At 40.6% G+C, this 24,446-nt stretch overlaps 1 protein-coding gene across 1 annotated transcript in view; it reads left to right on the forward strand.

Moving 5' to 3' along the window:
• The window catches only part of LOC126335169 (inositol polyphosphate 5-phosphatase E), a 90,040-nt gene that overhangs the window by 55,939 nt on the left and 9,655 nt on the right, over nt 1-24,446 (forward strand). Inside the window, exons 5-6 of the mRNA XM_049998151.1 lie at nt 8,280-8,441; nt 10,003-10,258. Of these exons, the coding sequence (XP_049854108.1) occupies nt 8,280-8,441; nt 10,003-10,258 (418 nt within the window). The remainder of the gene's footprint in view (nt 1-8,279; nt 8,442-10,002; nt 10,259-24,446) is intronic.

Below are 24,446 nucleotides of genomic sequence, written 5' to 3' on the forward strand. Positions count from 1 at the left end.
CACCAAGTGCCTATCCGCTGCAGATCTTCCTGCATTTAGTTGCAATTTTCTAATGCTGCAACTTCTCTGTATACTACAGCATCATCCGCGAAAAGCTATATGGAACTTCCGACACTTATTGACTAAGTCATTTATATATATCTTTAACATCTGTAGACGTCTCTCCATTGAGAACTACATGCTGTGTTCTGTTTGCTAAAAACTCTTCAATCCAGCCAGACAGCTGGTCTGATATTCCGTAGGCTCTTACTTTGTTTATCAAGCGACAGTGCGGAACTGTATCGAACGCCTTCCGGAAGTCAAGGAAAATAGCGTCTACCTGGGAGCCTGTATCTAATATTTTCCGGGTCTCAGGAACAAATAAAGCGAGTTGGGTCTCACACGATCGCTGTTTCCGGAATCCATGTTGATTCCTTCAGAGTAGATTCTGGGTTTCCAAAAACAACATGATACTCGAGCAAAAAACATGTTCTAAAATTCTACAACAGATCGATGTCAGAGATCGAGTCTATAGTTTTGCGTGTCTACGACCCTGTATCTAATATTTTCTGGGTCTCAGGAACAAATAAAGCAAGTTGGGTCTCACACGATCGCTGTTTCCGGAATCCATGTTGATTCCTTCAGAGTAGATTCTGGGTTTCCAAAAACGACATGATACTCGAGCAAAAAACATGTTCTAAAATTCTACAACAGATCGACGTCAGAGATCGAGTCTATAGTTTTGCGCATCTACGACCCTTCTTGAAAACTGGGACTACCTGTGCTCTTTTCCAATCATTTGGAACCTTCCGTTCTTCTAGAGACTTGCGGTTCACGGCTGTTAGAAGGGGGCAAGTTCTTTCGCGTACTCTGTGTACTCCAGACCAGGATAATACTGAGTGACAAGTGGTGTGCTCCAAAGTTGTTCTTTTGAGGGATCAAAGGGATCAAAGCTGTACGAGAGAGAACATTCAACGTGGAAAGGATGGTAACTGTCATAATGTAAGTAATGTTGTTTGTTAGTGGGTTTAATGTGGACATAAATGTGTAGGTGGCCTTTGGTGAGGATGAGATCAACATCAAGGAAAGTTGCATGGTTTTCAGAACAGGAGAATGTGAAATGTAATTGGGGGAATATTTAAAAATTCTGGGAATTTAACACTAGAAGGGCAGAAAGGGGTCAAATGACCCGTCATACATTTTTTATTCATTGTCATGTCCAATTTATTTACTTTGTTAATGAAATTATATGACTTTTTCTGATTTTTTTTTTCTCCTCTTTCTGAAGATGTTTTAGCATTTACAAAATATTTTAATTTTCTTCGGCATTTCATTCAGTATACCTAGCATGGTGAAAGGGCTCAATTTGACCCCACTGTAATTTCTCTTCTGAATATAAGTAAATTATCCAACAATACAGTGGCAACAGTGAACAGTAAGGCAGAGCAGTTGCTCCTCTTTGTTGCAATTTGGTACGTTTACATTCCAGTCCGCCACAGCTTAGGTTGTATCACTCAGGCAGTCTTTGTCTGTGAAATACGTTTTCGAACATGTATCGTCAGTGTGGACTTTCTGATGAAGTATTACACCTCTTAGAGAATCCCGAAGTTGAATCAGAAATTGACTTCACTGATGATGATTATGTACCTGGCACTTGTGAAGATGAAGACATTGTGAACAAGGGGCACTTAGTGGAAGAGGATTCAGATGCTGATACACATCAATCATCACCTCTTTCACCACAGCAGGTACAGTTGGCAGGATCTACAAAGGTGATTGCAAGGGATGGAACTGTGTGGGATATTGGAAATTGTTCATCTTCTGGAAGGTGGTCAGCTATGAATGTTCTGAAGGAGAGAGGAGGTCCCACAGCTCATGCTTGCCAACCAGTAGACAGCTCTGTCATCAGTGCCTTCTGTCTTATTTTTGATGAAGCAATGCTACATTTCATGAAGAAATACACAGAATAAAATGCTCTAAAAGTACTAAAAAAACATTGACTGGGCTGTGTCACTTGAGGAAGTGGAGAAACTGATAGCCATAATGCATGTTCGGGGTGTATTGCGCACAACAGGTATGTCTGTGGATGATCTCTGGTCACACTCTTGGGCACCTGCTTTCATCAGGGACATTATGCCAAGGGACAGATCTCAGGAGCTGCTCAGATTTCTCTGTTTTGATGAAAAATCAACCTGGTCTGAATGCCTGGCAGCCAACAAATTCGCTCTTGTATCTGAAATTTGGGGAAAGTTCATTGAAAACAGTATTCGTGTTTCCTGTCCTGGAGAAAATATAACCATTGATGAGCAACTGTTCCAAGCAAAGCAAGATGCAGGTTTACTCAATTCATGTCCAACAAACCAGACAAATATGGTCTCAAATTCTGGTTGGCTGTTGATGTAACAACAAAGTATATATGTAATGCTTCCCCATACCTCGGCAAAGAGGACACCACATAGAGAGAAATAACCACTTGGAGCGTAGATCGTTCTGCATCTCATGGAGGTATTTGTAAATCGAGGAAGAAATGTGACCACAGACAACTTCTTTATGTCTCTTCAACTTAATAAAAAACTCAAAAAAGGAAAGAAAACTTCATTAGTTGGTACAGTGAACAAGATCTGCCATGAAATCCCCAATGACGTAAGGAAACTGAATGCTGAAATACACTCCACCACAATACATCACAATAGTGGCAACACAGACTGCACTTTGACTGTATACCAAGGAAAGAAGAATAAAAATGTGATTCTTCTGAGTGCGTTGCATGCTGAAGTAGCAATAAGCAAGGAAGGAAAGAAAAAATCTGAAACTGAGACATTCTGCAATGCAACAAAGTATGGGGTGGATGTGGTTGATCAAATGACACATAAAATATACTACAAAGGTTGCATGTAGAAGATGGCCAATGCATGTCTTCTACAACATACGGCAATATATGCATAGGTCACCTGTAACATTGTAATGAACAAGAAAATGGAAAGGAAGATGTTCATACTTCAACTGACAAATGAACTCAAGTGAATGAAAGAGCAAGAACGTCAGGCAAAGGAAGAGGATAAGGGACTGAAATCACCTGGAAAGTGCCAAATCAGCCTCTGCAAAGGCAAGAAGGCAAGCGAAAGCTGTGTGAAGTGCCACAAAGCCAAGTGCGGAAAATGTGCGCGTGAAACAGAAGTCACATGTGCTAAGCGCATCTAGCAGCTTCAAATGACTTGAGTGAAAAATAATACAGAGCTGTTTGTAAAACACATGTCAGAGTAAAGTGGACCAAATATACTAAATGTGTCTAGAACGTTGTATGAATAGTTAATAAATTAAAATCTATAGTTAAGAAACATGTATGCAGTAGCAACAATAGATTTGTATGATACATTGTTGTTCATATAGATTAGTAATTATAATTGTAAATAATTGTTGTGATTACAAGAATTAAGTATGGATTAACAAACACTAAAAAAGTACTTGTTTAAGTCAAATATGAAAATAATTTATGTGGGGTCAAAATGACCCCTTTGCGTCATTTGAGGAATGTCAGTAACTCCACCGTTCTAGTGTTAACAGGTCACCCTCACAATGATGCCATATGGCAAATATGTTGTCAATGTATCTAAACCAAACCAGGGGCTGAAGACTTATGGATCTAAAGCAAAGCCCCCTCCAAGCGATCCATGAAAAGCTTGGCATAAGAAGGAGCCATCCTGGTTCCCATGTCCCTATCCCTGATCTGTTTGTATGTCTGCCTCTCAAAGGTGAAGTAGTTGTTGCTAAGTATAAAGTTGATCAAGGTGAGCAGGAAGGATGTCATAGGAAATGTTAAGCAGGAGACAGTCTGTGTACATGGGGGATGTTGGTGTAGAGGGAGATGACATCAGTGGTGAGAAGCAAAACTGTGTGGTGGGAGTGGAATGGACATGGGTTTCAGATGAAGTCTTTGTACTATGTGTTGCAGGTGCTGATCAACTAAGGCAAATATATGTTTGGTGGGTGCTTTGAAGCCAGCAACTATAGGAAGGCCAGGATGACTGGGTTTTTGAATCTTAGAAAGAAGGTGAAAGTTGGAGATGAGTGATTTGGATTGGGTAAGAATTTCTATGGATTGAGGCATTAGTCCTTGTGAGGGGCCAGAGGTTTTAAGGAGGGACTGTAGGTCAGTCTGAATCACATTGAATATGATTGCATGGACATCTTTTTAGATCTGAGAATAGTTTATTTGGGCTGCAGTTAGCATTTTTTGAGAATAGTTTATTTGGGCTGCAGTTAGCATTTTAGATACATTTTCAGTGGGTCATTCATACAAATCAGTGCTTTTGAGAGAATGGACAGCTCCGATGCTGTGTTGTGTTGCATTTGGCACAAATTTAGCATAGTAATAGACTTTGCCGAGAAACTATTGGAGGTTTATTCATTTGGTTACACATCAATTTTTTCTGTGGCTTCCACATGTTGCTGAAGATGTCGCAGTCCTTTATGACTCAATATGTGGCCTAAGTAACCCACTGTTCGAAAGAATTCACACTTTCACACTTTTACACTTTATTCCATTTTGTTTTAGTTTCTAGAATGGTAGACATAAGTTTGCAAGGTGTTACTGGCTTGTAGTGCCCCTTGCTAGTGTATTGTTCAGATAATTTACTGTATTTGAAATCTTACGTATCAGCTGTTCCAAAAAAGTTTAAAAATTAATGGTACACTAGCAGCTCCAAATGGTAACCTGTTTCACCTGTACAATCTAAATGAGTGTTAATAACCATGAAATGGTGTGACTGTTCATTTAATAACAGTTGCAGTTATGCTTCGGATATATCAGTTTCGGAAAAATACTAGTCACCTGATAGTTTTGACATGAGGTTTTCTGGGCTTGGGGTGGGATAGGTATCAATCTCTGATTGAGCATTTACGGTTGCTTCAAAATCACCCCAACCATGGAGGGAACCATTTGGTTTACTAAAGCTACCAGTCATGTTGTCCATTGAATTGATGTGATGGGTATGAAGATGCCTTGTTGCACCAGATGATCTAATTCTATCTAGAGCTCATCTTGCAAGGCTTCTGTCACTAGTCTCGCTCTAAAGCAGTGAGCTGTTGCAGAAGACTTTAACTGAATGTAAGCTACGTGATTACCTGCATACCCTAAGCGTGGTGAAAATATATCTGAAAATGCAGTGCATAGGGAATCAAGATCATTGAATGGTACTACATCAGATATTATGTTGATTTTGTGTACTATTTAAACCAAAAGATGAAAAACAGTCCACCTCCAAAAATGTTTTGTGCCTGATGTGTTGGCACAGCTAAAATTCTCCCTTTGTCAGAAAAGTTACAGGACAGATTTTCTTATTTCTGAGTTTGCAATACTAAAAAGGACCAAATATCATTTCTGTGTTACCTGCTGTGTGTACATACTTGAAATGATCTTGGCCATGTTTCTGTGCAAACTCACTAAATGGCAGGGCAGTGCTTAGCAACACACATAGATATGGTTACACAATGAATGCTGATTGTGAGCAAAGAGCGAACATTAAGTTCTGCATTAAGCTCTGGAAAACCCTAGTGAAATGCGGACATTGATTAAGCAAGCATATGCTGCAGGTAAGGTACTTTCAGGAAATCATGTTTTCAAGTAGCGCAAAAGGTTTCGTGAAGGCAGAGATTCAGTGTAAGATCATCCCAGAGCTGGTCGCCCATGTACAGCACATACCGCATACAGCAAACAAGGAGCATTTAAAGCAGTTATAGCAAGAAACCCATCATGTAACTGTCTGTGTGATATCAGAAGAACTTAATTTTAATCCAGATGTGTGTCATAAAATTTTACACAAAGATTTGGGGAAATGGAAGCTTAACCGGATAGATTATTGTTGGGGATGAAAGTTGGTGCTACCAGTCTGACCCTCATCAAAGTGCTGAAAGGCAGAATCCTGGATCACCAGCCTAAAAAAAAGTCAGGCAACATTTGAGAACAAAGACAGTGTTGATAACATTCTTTGGTAATAAAGAACTATTTCACCATGAGTACATTCCTCCAGGTCAAACAGTGAACCAAACTCTTTACAGTGAAGTCATGAAATGTTTGTGGCAACTGATTAAACACCACTGCCCTGATTTGTGGCATTTCCAGAATTGGTTCTTACTGCATGACAATGTAAGACACTGCTTTAGCTGTTAACGAGTATCTGGTCAGACATTCTGTTATTGCCATCCCTCACCCGCCATATTCGCCCAACCTCTCACCTTGTGATTTTTTTCTTGTTTCCATGAGTGAAAAGGTGACTGAAAGGAAAGCTTCATCAATATATTGCAGACATCCACCTGATCTGTGACAAATGAGCTTACAAACATTGCAGCTGCAAATTTCCTTGCTTGCTTCGAAGACCTTGTAATTGATCAGGGAGATGTTTTATTTTCTATTTGTCGATACCAAATCTAATGAGGGAGGTTGTAAATGTTTTCTTATATTTTTGTCAGAATATTTTTTGTGAATTGTAACTTGCCTTATTTTGTGCTAATTTGCTTATATGTTCGAGAGTGACAGCATATTGATTAATATTAGTAGATGTGATGAAGAATATCAAAGAGACTGGTTACAAGTGGAAGCTTGTGTGTTGTGTGAAATGTCTTTGATGCTGGAGTCGTCTTTGACCATAGTCAGTTGGCAGTGAACTCTCGGTGTGTGTGACGGTGGAACAATGTGCAGGTCGCCGTTATAATAATTTGCCAGTGAACAGGAAAAATAAATTATGTTACTACTTTTTTATATAAACATCAAGAAGGAACCACATTCGAGGAAATGGTATTTGAAGCACCAAAAATGAGGCAAACACATTGAACCAGGTTATTTCTGCAATCAACGAAACAGCATTGTGGAATCAGACTTTCACTAGATGACTGAAGTCAACACAGAAAAGTCAAATATCATCTTATGAACATTTCACTGAAAAGTGAGTACTGTCACGAAATATGCTAAATTCAAGTATATAAAAATAGTGAGCATATTTAAACATCCAGAAACATTGGCAACTGAGTGTAGAGAGCCAAGAGGGACTGCTTTGATAGGATCTAGGATCATCACTTGGCAAGTGCAGTTTTCTATTTTTTGAGAAAATCTATCCTGGATCTTTTCTGACAAAGGGAATAGTAATCGAACAACTGACGTTTCATGTACAACCCCATTTCTGTGCATTTGCCATGCAAAATTGAGCTGCTTACTCTAGGATTGTAGCCTTTGTGATATCAGCTGAAGATGCAAGGAATCAATCTGTGCCTAGATTTATTCTTTATGATAGAAGCTGGCACACTGCTATCATCAAGGAATATTGTCACCTGGTTATAAATAGTTACTGTGAGAGAATGCTCTTGCAGTTGTGCTGTGAAGGGTTTCAGCTGTGGCTGTAAGGTGTTCACACTGAGGTATTCATGTTTTACCAATCCAACGAGCTGTCAAATCGCTCCAGGCAAATGCCGGGATGGTTCCTTTCAAAGGGCACGGCCGACTTCCTTCCCCATCCTTCCCTAATCTGATGAAACCGATGACCTCGCTGTCTGGTCTCCTCTCCCCAACAAACCAACCAAACAAAGAGCTGTCCAGGTAAGATCCAATAAGCAGCCCATTCACGTATCCACAGTATTAGCGAGGTAGAAACTAGAGCACAGCTTGATACAGAGTTAATGCTGTTAGGGTGGCTGATTTTATTTCCTGCATGATATCAAAGGCCCGGCCCATGTGATTTCTTGCAGGCACCTCATATAGGCTGCAGATGTCTTTGGCAACTTATGTCACAGATTGTTGACTTCACTGTTGAGGACATAGATATAGCAGACTCTACTTAATAGAAACTTATAATGTGATGATGTAGACCTAGTCACAGTTGTTGGAGTTTTTTGCAAAAGTTTTATTCATTTGGCACACATTCCACTATAGTTCAAAGGAATGTCCGTTTTATATTTCTGATGGTCTAAGGGGTTTTATGGAGACATGAAATTTTCATGGTTTCATTGTAGTTTCTGTATATAATAAAATCAAGTGTTTTTTTCTGTATAGTAAAATCAAGTGTTTTTTTCTGTTTTTATCTCTACCAGTTAAATTAGTGACGATTAAATTTCTTATTTCATGTTATTTTATTCCTCTTAACTGAATAAACTATTTTTGAAGACAAGGTAATGTGGAGTTCCAAAATAAAATTTCTTGGATATTTTATAAAATGAATAGACATGCTGGATAAAGTTGATCTATTACTCTGTCAGGCTGCACGTAATAGTATGTCTTGACAGTCATATTAATTGACAGTTTTATTTTACAGATGTAACACAGAATTTTGATTATGTGTTCTGGTCTGGGGATTTGAACTTCAGACTTTCTCAGCCCCGTGATGAAGTCTTGCAGTGGGTATCAGAGCAAGAATTCCCCTTGCCCTTACCACATAGTTTACACAGTGATCAGTTGAAAGCCATTATTGCAGAAGGTAAGTGCTCAGTCATATCACACTTTTAACTTGCGTATCGGGGACTTGACTTATAAAGCAGCTAACTGGTGGGAGATGTACCATGAGTTTGCTGTAAAAGTAACGGATTTACTCCCAAAATTCAAAATTTTTGTACATTTCAAGGTTCACTAAAAAAAGAAAATGATGAAATTGAAAGATTTACAGTATTATTAATGTGGGTCTTAAATCAGAAGCCTAAAAATACAAAACAGTTTTACTTTATTGCATTTTTTTTTCTTTTTGCAGGAGTGGTACACCTATCTATGGTTGAACACTCCATGTGTGTCCAGCAGATTTGTATGCAGAGCAGTTATTATTATGTGAGATAATGTTATCAATTGCAGCCATTGACATATAATTTTCAGCATTATCCATCTGATTAGGCAATTATTTTTCTATCTTTCATAGTCTAGTCCCAAGTAATTGGATCTATATTAATGTAGTGCATACATGCAAGATGGTGTATTCCAAAGCACTTTTGCCGTCACTAGCATTGTGGTCTGCCATCATTTCTGGCACTGATGGTCACTTATTCTACTGATTAGAACTGGCAAGTCTCCATAGAACACTTGCTCTGCAGATTGTCTACTTTGACAGGTACTAATGTTAACAAGTGATGGACTCACCATATTCATGAACTCATTTGCAAATTGTTGGTCCACACTTCTGCCCTTTCTCAAAGTCACCTAAATCAACAGTGTTTCCTCACACTGCTTAACTGCAAGATTTTTCTGTGTTCCCATCACCTGTTGTGATGCAGTATGCTTTCATGCCATGTACCTTCTTTCATGACCAAAGCATACTTTCCAAATAGCTGCCCTGGTGTGGAATCTTTATACTTTCCTTGAATATTTCTCATTTTTCAGTAATTGTTAATCTGTATGCATACTAACTTCTGAATCAACAGGCTCTTAGTCAGATTTTAAACTTATGTTCTCAAGTAAAAAACGGTTTATTTTTAGAAGATTTGTTATTATTTATCAGTATTGTATAAAGCTATTAAGGTTTGTAAGTTTTTAGGCCTCACACTGGGAAAAAAGTCCTGCTAAGGCTTACATTGGCCATAGGTCAGATTCAGGCACTCACTCTCACTAATAATGGGAAAGCCAGACTCCCACATTCAATATTCAGAAGATACTTATGAAAACCTAGGATCTGAATCAGAGTTATGGATTGTATTCACTTATCAAAAGATTTCTCTCCATAAGAATGAGGATTAGTAGGAAAAGAATGTATTGTGTTTTAAGTTAAGTATTAAACAGAGAAAAAAAATTCTGTTACTTATAATGAAGCTTCATAAAAGAATTATGTTCATGCTACAACATTATTCAACTCTACATAACAGTAGTTTCTTTGCCTATATTACTGGTTTTGCTGAATAGTCCTATTTTTTTATAGTGTTGGTTTACTACGATTCATTATAGCTACAAAGCAAAATGAGGAGTTAGCATGCAGGCAGTCAAAATTAAATTTATTTCTGTCATATTGAAATTTCCTGAAGAGAAAGAGTGTTTATACTGCATTGCTTACTTATTTTAAGGAAGTGTCTTCCGAGATTTTGAAGAAGGTCCTATAACATTCCCACCAACGTATAAGTATGATCCGGGAACGCAGATGTTTGACAGTTCGCACAAACAGCGCACACCAGCATACACAGATCGCATCTTATACAAATGTCGAAGTGGTCGTGGCGTTCTGCAGTGCTTGCTGTATTCATCAGCTCCATCCATCTGCACATCAGATCACAAGCCAGTGTGGGGCCTCTACAGCAGTGCTGTGCGACCTGGGATTGACACGTAAGTTACTATTTACGTTAAATGTGTTCATTTCAACTTCCTCCTGTCCCTATCATTGTCCCTCACATACTCTACTCTCGGAACTCCTTTTGCCTTGCTGTGCTGCCACTGAGTCATCTGGCAAAAGACCTGCGTCCGCTGTCCCTCCTTGCATCATGTGTCCTTCCTGACCTCCTCCCCACCCCCATCTACCCAGGCAGCTGACTTTGTTAATTGATATTCAGCAATAAGCCTTGCTGCTGCTGAAAGCATGTGCAATTGGACATCTGTGTCGTTGTACACGTGAATGTGTGTACTTTTATTAGAAAAAGAGCAAGAGCTCAAAAGTTAGTGTTTATTGTTTTCTATTATGTGTTTCTATGTGTCACACACAGATGTTCTATAGGGAAATGGTTAAATACGTTCCCATAAAACTGCTAAAAATATAAAGTACAGTCTTAGACATAAAAACTGACCGCCAGCCGGCCGCCAACGAGACTGTCAGTCGTCCACTTAAGGTGGCCTCTCACAAGTTCAAGTGAAATTCTCTCTGAGGAGAGTTCACCTCAAAAATATCAGCATCCAAAATTGAAGTAGAGTGGGAAAAAGGACCGACGAACAACTGGACTGACTTCTACAGAAAAATTATCAGAAAAGTCAAAGAATTAATCCCACTTAAGAAAAAGGCAAAACACTCATGGTGGGACTCAAACTACGATCAAGCAGTCATCAATCGCCGACTCGCCTTCCAAAAATACAACAGCAACAAATCAACAGGAACCATATAACACTTTCTCAGCATCCGCAAAAAGACAATCAAAACCGTCAGAAAAACCAAACGCAAGTACGTCACCAAAATTCTGAAATCAATTGCGGACAACTTCGGAAACTACAGCAGCAGAAATTTCAATAGAACATCCGCAAACAAAATTAAAGGTTACTCACCACAAAATATCACCTTAAAAAAAAAAAAAATGGAAAACTCACCCTCACCAACCAAGAAAACTGTGAAGAATTGGCATACTACTTTTCTGATCTCCTTAACTGCTCCGAAGCACCTGAACGATTCCCACACACATCCCCAAGATACAAAAACCCGGATGCCGATTGACTGACACAAGAAGAAATCCAGCTCCACATCAGAAAACTCAAGAATGAAAAGTCAACAGGAGAAGAAGGAATCATTGCAGGAATACTGAAAAAACATTGGTCACAAATGCTACAGGAAACCACGCAGACCATTCAGGAAATCTGGCGAAGGGAAAACCTCCCAGACAACAGGAAATGTGCACTGATCCAACCACTCCACAAAAAAGGAGACAAATCTGATGTGAATAACTACAGAGCAGTTTCCCTCCTTTCAGTCCCTCATAAAATCATCTCCACATGTCTCTTACAATGTGCCCAAGAGCAAGTCAAACCCCTACTTTTGGTGAATACTAAGCCAAAATCAGACCACACAGATTTGGCACCGAACAAATTTGCTACCTGAAATCCACACTGAAAGTATTGTGGTGCTGTGCAGATGAAAAACATAGTTTATCACAATTATCAGACTAGAGATGGAGATTTTCAGATTCTACTAATTATAAATGCATTATTAATTGTTGGTTTACATGAGCTTTTATGGCATTTATTGTAACTATTTTTTGAATGTTAGAGCTGGAACAATAGAAACATCATGATTTTCGTGATATGGAATATTTGAATTCACCTTACATCTTCACGTTACGAGCAACAGCAGAATATCCAACACAAAAGCTGACACCAAGAAGTCAGGTCCTGCCTGTCTTCTTGCAGGTGTGACAATGGCAGTGATCTCAATAACAATATTGTATAGCAAAGATAAATTGCCAAATCAGGCGTTGAAGAAGCTCCAAAATTGTGGAATGTGTCTGGTGAATACACATTCAAGGTTTGAGTCTGATTAAGACGGTAAAACACAAATAATTGTAGCAGTTATTAATTTATGACATTTCGTTTGCACTCAGTACATCGATGTGGTGGTTGTTGTTGTGGTCTTCAGTCCTGAGACTGGTTTGATGCAGCTCTCCATGCTACTCTATCTTGTGCAAGCTTCTTCATCTCCCAGTACCTACTGCAACCTACATCCTTCTGAATCTGCTTAGTGTAGTCATTTCTTGGTCTCCCTCTACGATTTTTACCCTCCACCCTGCCCTCTAATACTAAATTGGTGATCCCTTTATGCCTCAGAACATGTCCTACCAACCGATCCCTTCTTCTGGTCAAGTTGTGCCACAAACTTCTCTTCTCCCCAATCCTATTCAATACTTCCTCATTAGTTATGTGATCTACCCATCTAATCTTCAGCATTCTTCTGTAGCACCACATTTCAAAAGCTTCTATTCTCTTCTTGTCCAAGTTATTTATCGTCCTGTTTCACTTCCTTACATGGCTACACTCCATGCAAATACTTTCAGAAACGACTTCCTGACACTTAAATCTAAACTCAATGTTAACAAATTTCTCTTCTTCAGAAACGATTTCCTTGCCATTGCCAGTCTACATTTTATATCCTCTCTACTTCGACCATCATCAGTTATTTTGCTCCCCAAGTAGCAAAACTCCTTTACTACTTTAAGTGTCTCATTTCCTAATCTAATTCCCTCAGCATCACCTGACTTTGTTCGACTACATTCCATTATCCTCGTTTTGCTTTTGTTGATGTTCATCTTATATCCTTCTTTCAAGACACTATCCATTCCGTTCAACTGCTCTTCCAAGTCCTTTGCTGTCTCTGACAGAATTACAATGTCATCGGCGAACCTCAACATTTTTATTTCTTCTCCATGGATTTTAATACCTACTCCGAATTTTCCTTTTGTTTCCTTCACTGCTTGCTCAATATACAGATTGAATAACATCGGGGAGAGATTACAACCCTGTCTCACTCCTTTCCCAACCACTGCTTCCCTTTCATGTCCCTCGACTCTTATAACTGCCATCTGTTTCCTGTACAAATTGTAAATAGCCTTTCGCTCCCTGTATTTTATCCCTACTACCTTCAGAATTTGAAAGAGAGTATTCCAATCAACATTGTCAAAAGCTTTCTCTAAGTCTACAAATGCTAGAAACGTAGATTTGCCCTTCCTTAATCTAGCTTCTAAGATAAGTCGTAGGGACAGTATTGCCTCACGTGTTCCAAGATTTCTACGGAATCCAAACTGATCTTCCCCGAGGTCGGCTTCTACTAGTTTTTCCATTCGTCTGTAAAGAATTCGCGTTAGTATTTTGCAGCTGTGACTTATTAAACTGATAGTTCGGTAATTTTCACATCTATCAACACCTGCTTTCTTTGGGATTGGAATTATTATATTCTTCTTGAAGTCTGAGGGTATTTCGCCTGTCTCATACATCTTGCTCACCAGATGGTAGAGTTTTGTCAGGACTGGCTCTCCCAAGGCTGTCAGTAGTTCTAATGGAATGTCTACTCCCGGGGCCTTGTTTCGACTCAGGTCTTTCACTGCTATGTCAAACTCTTCACGCAGTATCGTATGTCCTATTTCATCTTCATCCTCTTCCATTTCCATAATATTGTCCTCAAGTACATCGCCCTTGTATAGACTCTCTATATACTCCTTCCACCTTTCTGCTTTTCCTTCTTTGCTTAGAACTGGGTTGCCATCTGAGCTCTTGATTTTCATACAAGTGGTTCTCTTATCTCCAAAGGTCTCTTTAATTTTCCTGTAGGCAGTATCTATCTTAACCCTAGTGAGATAAGCCTCTACATCCTTACACTTGTCCTCTAGCCATCCCTGCTTAGCCATTTTGCACTTCCTGTCGATCTCATTTTTGAGACGTCTGTATTCCGTTTTGCCTGCTTCATTTACTGTATTTTTATATTTTCTCCTTTCATCAATTAAATTCAATATTTCTTCTGTTACCCATGGATTTCTACTAGCCTTTGTCTTTTTACCTACTTGATCCTCTGCTGCCTTCACTACTTAATCCCTCAAAGCTACCCATTCTTCTTCTACCATATTTCTTTCCTCCATTCCTGTCAATTGCTACCTTATGCTCTCCCTGAAACTCTGTACAACCTCTGGTTCTTTTAGATTATCCAGGTCCCATCTCCTTAAATTCCCACCTTTTTGCAGTTTCTTTAGTTTTAATCTACAGGTTATAACCAATAGATTGTGGTCAGAGTCCACATCTGCCCCTGGAAATGTCTTACAATTTAAAACCTGGTTCCTAAATCTCTGTCTTACCATTATATAATCTATCTGATACCTTTTAGTATCTCCAGGCTTCGTCCATGTATACAGCCTTCTTTTATGGTTCTTGAACCAAGTGTTAGCTATGATTAAGTTGTGCTCTGTGCAAAATTCTACCAGGCGGCTTCCTCTTTCATTTCTTTGCCCCAGTCCATATTCACCTACTACGTTTCCTTCTCTCCCTTTTCCTACTACCGAATTCCAGTCACCCATGACTATTAAATTTTCGTCACCCTTCACTATCAGAATAATTTCTTTTATTTGTTCTTACATTTCTTCAATTTCTTCGTCATCTGCAGAGCTAGTTGGCATATAAACTTGTACTACTGTAGTAGGTGTGGTCTTCGTATCTATCTTGGCCACAATAATGCGTTCACTATGCTGTTTGTAGTAGCTTACCCACATTCCTATTTTCCTATTCATTATTAAACCTATCCCTGAATTACCCCTATTTGATTTTGTATTTATAGCCCTATATTCGCCTGACCAAAAGTCTTGTTCCTCCTGCCACCAAACTTCACTAATTCCCACTATATCTAACTTCAACCTATCCATCTCCCTTTTTAAATTTTCTAACGTACCTGCCCGATTAAGGGATCTGACATTCCACGCTCCGATCCGTAGAACGCCAGTTTTCTTTCTCCTGATAACGACATCCTCTTGAGTAGTCTCCACCCGGAGATCCGAATGGGGGACTATTTTACATCCGGAATATTTTACCCAAGAGGATGTCATCATCATTTAATCATACAGTAAAGCTGCATGGCCTCGGGAAAGATTACGGCCGTAGTTTTCCCTTGCTTTCATCCGTTCGCAGTACCAGCACAGCAAGCCTGTTTTGGTTATTGTTACAAGGCCAGATCAGTCAATAATCCAGACTGTTGCCCCTGCAACTACTGAAAAGGCTGCTGCCCCTCTTCAGGAACCACATGTTTGTCTGCCCTCTCAACAGATACCCCTCCATTGTGGTTGCACCTACGGTACGGTTATGTGTATCACTGAGGCATGCAAGCCTGTCCACCAACGGCAAGGTCCACGATTCATGGGGGGATGTATTACAAGTAATTACACTCTAGCCCCTAAACATAGTTACAGAAGTCCAAAAAAGACTGTCGTAAATGAAGATATTCCAGCGCTTGCCACCCACAACTTTGAGACAAACTTATAGTCACTTCCAAGGTCAGTCACAGAACACATCAGTTAGTATCCTTCCTGGTAGTATAACTCAAAACTTGCCAACAACGCAGAATACGTTTGGCAACTCTGTGACTGATGAGTTACTTCCTTGATGGCACAGAACTGTCCTTCTAAATTCACTTGAATAAAGTGAGGATTTTCTCATGAGATGTGATATAAGGATATCAGTTAATGAATTCTGAGTCCACGAAAATCATTCCACATGGGAAATGTGATTTATCTGTCGTAGTGGCTACTGGGCCAGTAAGTAAGCCCCCATGTCCTGCACCATGTTCTGCCCCTCTTCGCTAGCTCAGAGGTAATGTGCCAGGCTACCAGCTACAAGCAGCTTTTGTTCGCCTTTCGAGAGTCTACATCTACGTCTACATTTATACTCCGCAAACCACCCAGCGGTGTGTGGCGGAGGGCACTTTACATGCCACTGTCATTACCTCCCTTTCCTGTTCCAGTTGCGTATGGTTCGCGGGAAGAAAAACTACCGGAAAGCCTCCATGCGCGATCGAATCACTCTGATTTTACATTCACGACCTCCTCGGGAGATATAAGTAGGGGGAAGCAATATATGCAATACCTCATCCAGAAACGCACCCTCTCAAAACCTGGACAGCAAGCTACACCGCGATGCAGAACACCTCTCTTGCAGAGTCTGCCACTTGAGTTTGCTAAACATCTCCGTAACCCTATCACTCTTACCAAATAACCCTGTGATGAAATGTGCCGCTCTTCTTTGGACCTTCTCTATCTCCTCTGTCAACCCGACCTGCTATGGATCCCACACTGATGAGCAATACTCAGGTATAGGTCGAATGAGTGTTTTGTAAGCCACCTCCTTTGTTGGTGGACTACATTTTCTAAGGACTCTCCCAATGAATCTCAACCTGGCACCCGCCTTACCAACAATTAATTTTATATGATCATGCCACTTCAAATCATTCCGTACGCATACTCCCAGATATTTTACAGAAGTAACTACTACCAGTGTTCGTTCCGCTATCATTTAATCATACAATAAAGGATCCTTCTTTCTATGTATTCGCAATACATTACATTTGTCTACGTTAAGGGTCAGTTGCCACGCCCTGTACCAAGTGCCTATCCGCTGCAGATCTTCCGGCATTTCGCTGCAATTTTCTAATGCTGCAACTTCTCTGTACACTACAGCATCATCCACAAAAAGCTGCATGGAACTTCTGACACTATCTACTAGGTCATTTATATATATTGTGAAAAGCAATGGCCCCATAACACTCCCCTATGGCACGCCAGAGGTTACTTTAACATCTGTATATGTCTCTCCATTGAGAACAACATGCTGTGTTCTGTTTGCTAAAAACTCTTCAATCCAGTCACACAGGTGGTCTGATATTCCGTAGGCTCTTGCTTTGTTTGTCAGGCGACAGTGCGGAACTGTATATAACGCCTTCCGGAAGTCAAGGAAAATGGCATCTACCTGGGAGTCTGTATCTAATATTTTCTGGGTCTCATGAACAAATAAAGCAAGTTGGGTCTCACATGATTGTTGTTTTCGGACTTCATGTTGATTCGTACAGAGTAGATTCTGGGTTTCCAGAAATGACATGATACACGAGCAAAAAACATGTTCTAAAATTCTACAACAGATCGACGTCAGAGATATAGGCCTACAGTTTTGCGCATCTGCTTGACGACCCTTCTTGAAAACTGGAACTACCTGTGCTCTTGTCCAATCATTTGGAAACTTCTGTACCTCTAGAGACTTGCAGTACATGGCTGTTAGAAGGGGGCAAGTTCTTTCGCATACTCTGTGTAGAATTGAATTGGTATCCCGTCAGGTCTAGTGGACTTTCCTCTCTTGAGTGATTTCAGTTGCTTTTTTATTCTTTGGACACTTATTTCGATGTCAGCCATTTTTTCAGTCATGGGAGGATTTAGAGAAGGAACTGCAGTGCAGTCTTCCTCTGTGAAACAGCTTTGGAAAAAGGTGTTTAGTATTTCAGCTTTACGTGTGTCATCCTCTGTTTCACTGCCATTATCATCCCAGAATGTCTGGATATGCTGTTTCGATCCACTTACTGATTTAACGTAGGACCAGAACTTCCTAGGATTTTCTGTCAAGTCGGTACATAGAATTTTACTTTTGCATTCACTGAACGCTTCACACATAGCCCTCCTTACGCTAACTTTGACATCGTTCAGCTTCTGTTTGTCTGAGAGGTTTTGACTGCATTTAAATTTACAGTGAAGCTCTCTCTGCTTTCGCAGTAGTTTCCTAACTTTGTTGTTAAACCACGTTGGGTTTTTCCCATCCCTCACAGTTTTACTCGGCACATACCTGTCTAAAATGCATTTTACGATTGCCTTGAACTTTTTCCATAAACACTGAACATTGTCAGTGTCTGAACAGAAATTTTCAGTTTGCTCTGTTACGTAGTCTGAAATCTGCCTCCTACTACTTTTGCTAAACAGATAAACCTTCCTATTTAGGTCCATATTCAGGGATGCTGCAATGGCCTTATGATCTCTGATTCCCTGTTCTGAGCTTAGAGAGTCGAAAAGTTCGGGTCTGTTTGTTATCAGTAAGTTCAAGATATTATATCCACAAGTCAGTTCTCTGTTTAATTGCTCGAGGTAATTTTCGGATAGTGCACTCAGTATAATGTCACTCAATGCTTTGTCCCTACCTCCCGTCCTAAACATCTGAGTGTCCCAGTCTGTACCTGGTAAATTGAGATCACCACCTAAGACTATAACATGCTGAGGAAATTAATGTAAAATGAATTCCAGATTTTCTCTCAGTTGTTCTGCCACTAATGCTGCTGAGTCGTGAGGTCGGTAAAAGGAGCCACTCCTGACCTATCCAGCGGAACCTGAAAACCCACCACCCTATGGCACAAGTCGAGGAATCTTCAGCCCACACGGTTGCATAAGTCTCAGCCTCTGATTCAGACCCTCCACTCGGCTCTGTACCAAAGGTCCGCAGTCAGTCGTGTTGATGATGCTGCAGATGGTGAGCTCTGCTTTCATCCCGATAGCGAGATTGGCAGTGTGCACCCAATCAGATAGCCGCCAGAAGCCAGAGAGGATTTCCTCCGATCCATAGCAACACACATCATTGGTGGCGACATGAGCGACCACCTGCAGATGGGTGCACCCTGTACCCTTCATGGCATGCGGAAGGACCCTTTCCACTTCTGGACTTACTTCCCCCAGTATGCACATGGAGTGCACATCGGTTTTCTTCCCTCTCTTGCTGCCATATCCCTAAGGGGCCCATTACGCGCCTGATGTTGGAGCTCCCAACTATCAGTAAGCCCACCCTCTGTAACCGCCCGGATCTTGCAGACTGAGGGGCAACCCTTGGAACAGGACAAGCAGCCATGTCCGGCCGAAGATCAGTATCAGCCGGAGACATAGCCTGAAACTGGTTTGTCAGACAAACTGGAGAGGCCTTTCGTTCAGCCCTCCGGAATGTCTTTCGGCCCCTGCCACTCTTCCAGACTACCTCCCACTCTACCACGGGTGAGGGGGTCAGCCTCAGTGTGTGCAGTCCAATCGTGGGATGTGTGTGACAAGCTGGCCGTCCCCGACAAACCCCCGTCCAGACACCCACAGTGATGCACATTGGCAACAGCCTCAAGCTGTGTGACCGAAGCCAACACTGCCTGAAGCTGGCAGTGAAGGGATGCCAACTCAACCCGCATCCGAACACAGCAGTTGCAGTCCTTATCCATTCTAAATACTGTTGTGCAAAGAATGTCTGAACTAATCTACAGAGAGTACAAACAATTCAACACAAAATTTAAATGGTTATTAAAATACAAGACTGCCTAGTAAATGCAGTAATGCTGCTACTTGCGCACTGCTGACACACTGCCCGGTGGCAGAAGGCTAACTGTACTGTCAGTAACGTATAATGACTATTTGAAAGAAATAAACAAATGACAGACAACTATATGACTTTACAGGTCAAAGATATTAAAATACAAATCTGCCCCTGCTAAATACGAAACTACACAATGATTTGACGGATTTAACTAAACAAGTGCATTAAGAACACTCAAACAAATTTTCAACTTGACTACTACGCTTATATGAATGCTAAATAAGCCACTTGCTGCTACTTGTGCACAGCTGACACACTGCTCGGCGGCAGAAGGCTAACTGAATGCTAGGTTTTTAATTCTTTTGTAACACAGCTGTAAGCAAGCAGATAGAAACTCAATAAGCAAATCGTAAGACAAAGCTGGAGCAAAATTCGTATTGCTACTTTCAGTACCCCATAGTGTCAGAGCGAAAACCTTACGGTACTGCAAAATTCATAACGCCATTTTTGTTTTCTGCTGACATATTTTTCATTGTTGTGAATAGGTAACTTTATCTGTAAACTGCCACATTTTCATTATACTTGAGTATGATACAGGACATGATGTAAATACAGACCTCCTCTAAGTCAGAAGTTGGTAATATCCTACTAATTCATGTTAAAATAGGCACAATCGTCTTACAGACACTCAATGTTTTATTAAGATAGACGCCGTCGTAATGTTTCTATAGTAAATTGAATTTAATTTGTGTTAGTACAGTGAATATTTTAATTGTGTTTTCCATTAGTTTATTGAATACAACAGTAATCATCAGAAAGTAATTAATCAGCAACAGTATGTTTTTTCACAATATCTAAAAAAATTTTGACAATGCTAAAGTAGTTTACAAATTCTATGCCTGTAGAAAGCTACTGGTTGTAATGATTTCATTAAACCCGTGTAGTTTAAATAGCATTTTCATCTAGAAATGAGTTGCCTTGGCAGTTGATCGATTGGGAGCAGGAAAGGTAATATTTTACGAGTATGCAATCGGAGGAACAATTGCTTGAGAGATGACTTCCCTATCAATCTCCTGGATAGTTTTGTTCCTCAGATCAACAGAGTTCGTTGTCATGCAGTAGCACATGTGACGTAGTTTTGTCGGTTGATTTTCTTGCACTGCAACCGAAAGGTGTCTCAATTGTTGGCCTCATATTCCAGCAATGATTGACACATCCTTGGGGAAGAATTCGTAGTGTAAAACACAGTTTTGGAGCTATTAGATAGAAAATATTATGTTCCCATTACTCTTTGCTCGAGTTTGAGTCTTTTGGTAGGACTCAGCCTTTTATTTCTTCATAGGAAATTAATGAAAAAGGCATCATAACTTGTCACCGGCAACAGTATTGCATAGGAATGCTCAATGAGTGACCTGATGCAAAACTGTAATAGTAATAACTCTGTTGATTTTTGTTGTTTTGAATTAGAGCTTGCAGTACTGCTACACCAGACTTCTGAACCTTGCCTGTTGAATGCAAATGTCACATGATACTTAAAGGGTAATCCATCTCTTATATCAGTAGTAGAGACTTCCTTAACGTGGAAAATCATTAATGACAGGACGGTCTTTGTTAAAACAAGAACATCTTTTCTTGGAATGTTTTTCCCAAAACCACTCGCGCTACACACAGTTCAAATCTTTCGAGCTGCCTCCTCTGCATTTACCCCTCTACTATACCAAAAGTAACTATTGCATTGCAGATGTTACACCTTTCTTCACTTGCGACCCAATTTTACAATGGTTAACCGTAGTTCATGATTTTCAAGTATGTAATCTCCAATCTTTAACTGCAAGATGATAACTAGAACTTCAAATTCAAAAATGACAGCTGATACACATGCTGACAGCATTGCGCCGCGTTCACCTGGGCGGCACCTGATTTCAAGCAGCGGGTGGCGTCTGGCCGGTGGCCCGTAGCTGCTGCAGTACGAGGAAATGCCTGAATGTAAGCTGTTCTGATCGCAACACAGCCACGAGCTGTCCTGCAGAATTGTTTCTGGAAGTCTTTGTTATTACTGATGGATAGAATGTGAAGAACATTATGTTCGGTGTTCTGTTGGACTCGTAACTTTAGACGAGGGCTGAAATGTGGCCAAAAAAATAAGAGATACAGTCAGATGTGAACACGCGACAAGAAGTTTAGAACGCACGACGATTATCACTAGACCACGGGCTTACACAACACAACAACATCTCAGAAGTAGCCAACACTTCCTCCTAACTCTTCTACATCTACTGTGTTGCCAGATTGTGCAGATGGCTGGATAAAGCATTGTCAGGGGCAGTCAGTTTTATTGGCCACCTTAAGTGAACGACTTGGACTTAGTCTCTGGTGGCCGGCCGGTGGTCAGTTTTTATGTCTAACAGTCAGTGTACATTTTATGTTCTCCCAAGCAAAAACCTCATTCACATTTATTTATATGGTCTTTCTACACACATCAAAAAAGTTTTGCATCACCCAAATCCCCAGAACTCCCGAAGATAGAAGTTGACTATGGATATTCTATCACAGACACAGTCCCTTTGACTGTACAGAGATGTCACTAAACCCACCCGAAGACGTAAAGAACCATGCATGTGCAGTGCCTATTAGACGGAGGGTGTCTGACAGCCAATCAGTTCCAGTCATTCCATCAGGAAGGAGATACACAGCTCGTGTTTCCGTAGTTCAACCATACCTAGACGGTCAGTACCATGGTTCGATTGCATTTCCACTGTTACTTTGTGCCAGGAAGGGCTCTCAATAAGGGAAGTGTCCAGGTGTCTCAGAGTGAACCAAAGCGATGTTGTTCGGACATGGAGGAGATATCAAGAGACTGGAAATGTTGATGAAATGCCTCTTTCAGGCCGCCCAAGGGCTACTACTGCAGTGGATGACAGCTACCTACAGATTATGGCTCATAGGAACACTGACAGCAATGCCACCATGTTGAATAATGCTTTTTGTGCAGCCACAGGATGTTGTGCTACAACAAATTGTGTGCAAGAGACTGCATGATACACAGATTCACTACTGATGTTCGTGGCGAGCTCCATCTTTGCTACTGCAACACCATATTGCACAGTACAGGTGGGCCCAACAACATGCAGAATGGACCACTAAGTATCGGCAGCACGTTCTTTTCACTGATGAGTATTACATATGCCTTCAACCAGACAATCGTTGGAGACGTGTTCGGAGGCAACCAGGTCAGGCAGAACATCTTAGTCACACTGTCCAGCGAGTGCAGCAAGGTGGAGGTTCCCTGCTGTTTTGGGGTGGCATTATGTGCAGCTGACATATGCCGCTGGTGGTCATGGAAGACAACAGCTGTTCGATATGTGAATGCCATCCTCCAAACATAGTGCAACCATATCAGCAACATATTGGCGAGGCATTCGCCTTCAGGGACAACAATTTGTGCCCCCATCATGCACATCTTGTGAATTACCTCCTTCAGGATAACAACATCGCTCAACTAGAATGGCCAGCATGTTCTCCAAACATGAATCCTATCGAACATGCCTGGGATAGATTGAAAAGGGCTGTTTATGGACGACGTGACCCACCAACCCCTCTGAGGGATCTACGCTGAATCGCCATTGAGGAGTGGGACAACCTGGACCAGTAGTGCCTTGATGAACTTGTGAATAGTATGCCTTGACTAATACAGACATGCATCAATGCAAGGGGACGTGCTACTGGTTATTAGCGGTACCGATGTGTACAACAGTCTGGACCACCACGTCTGAAGGCCTCACTGTATGATGGTACAGCATGCAATTTGTGGTTTTCATGGAAATGATGTTTATGTTAATCTCTATTCTAATTTTCTGTATAGGTTCCAAAATTCTCGGAACAGACGTGATGCAAAACTTTTTTTGATGTGTGTATTTAAGGCTTTTTGTCTTCTCTGTTTTGTCTTCTCTGTACCATATCACTGCATTATTATGTGCATCGGCTAGTCTTTTTACCTATTACTACTCTTCTTTGTTTCATTCACACTTCATTTCACTTCTACACACACACACACACACACACACACACACACACACACACACACACACACACACACACACAGGGGGGGGGGGGGGAGAGAGAGAGAGAGAGAGAGTGGGGGGGGGGGAGTGAAAAGAGTCATTTCCAGTGTCATAATCTGAGGAACATAAACATAATATCTAAATGTGGACCTGTTTTGAATTTCTGCACATGTACCAAAGGAGGTGAAATAAAGATATACTTATTGAGCATGTTTTATGATGTTACAGAGAGCAGACAGACAGTGCCAGTGGGTTATAAGTGTAATGCATGAAATTAATAATATTTAAAAATCTGTGTACAAAGGGAATGAAACAAGTTTGTTGGTTAAGATGTGCCTGATAGGTATATATATCAGAAATGAACTCCATGTTTTCAAATATAAATTTAAAGGCTTCCTTGTGGGGCACTTCCTCACAGTAGTTTTGAGGTTGTAAAACATTATTCATTTGTGTATGCTGTTATTGATCTGTTGTTTGCTTTCCTTTTTTGTTTGCTTGAATTTCTATCATTGTTCTATGAATTGTTGCTTCCATATCCAAGCAGGGAATACACTAAGCAGATTCAGAAAGCTTAGCTTGTAGTAGTCATTCATACATAAAGAGACTCGCACATGATAGAGGAGTGTGGAGAACTGCATCAAATCAGTCTTTGGACTGAATACCACAACAACAGCAACAATAATCCAAGCAGGAAAATAAATAAATCAGAGGGATAAAAGGACAAGTAACACTTTGCAATTTGGGATGGGGCATGGCATTGAGGCCATACAGATGGTGGTCCACTGCAGATTCTCACAGTCCTATCAAGAGAAAGAATGAAAATTTGATGAACTATTAAACCGAGCAGAACAGGCTCACAGTTTGTGATGACTATCAACTGATAGATGAAATCAACAGTAATTTGGAAGCCCATC

The sequence above is a fragment of the Schistocerca gregaria genome, chromosome 2 (genome assembly GCF_023897955.1).
Source record: "Schistocerca gregaria isolate iqSchGreg1 chromosome 2, iqSchGreg1.2, whole genome shotgun sequence".
Lineage (NCBI taxonomy): Eukaryota > Metazoa > Arthropoda > Insecta > Orthoptera > Acrididae > Schistocerca > Schistocerca gregaria.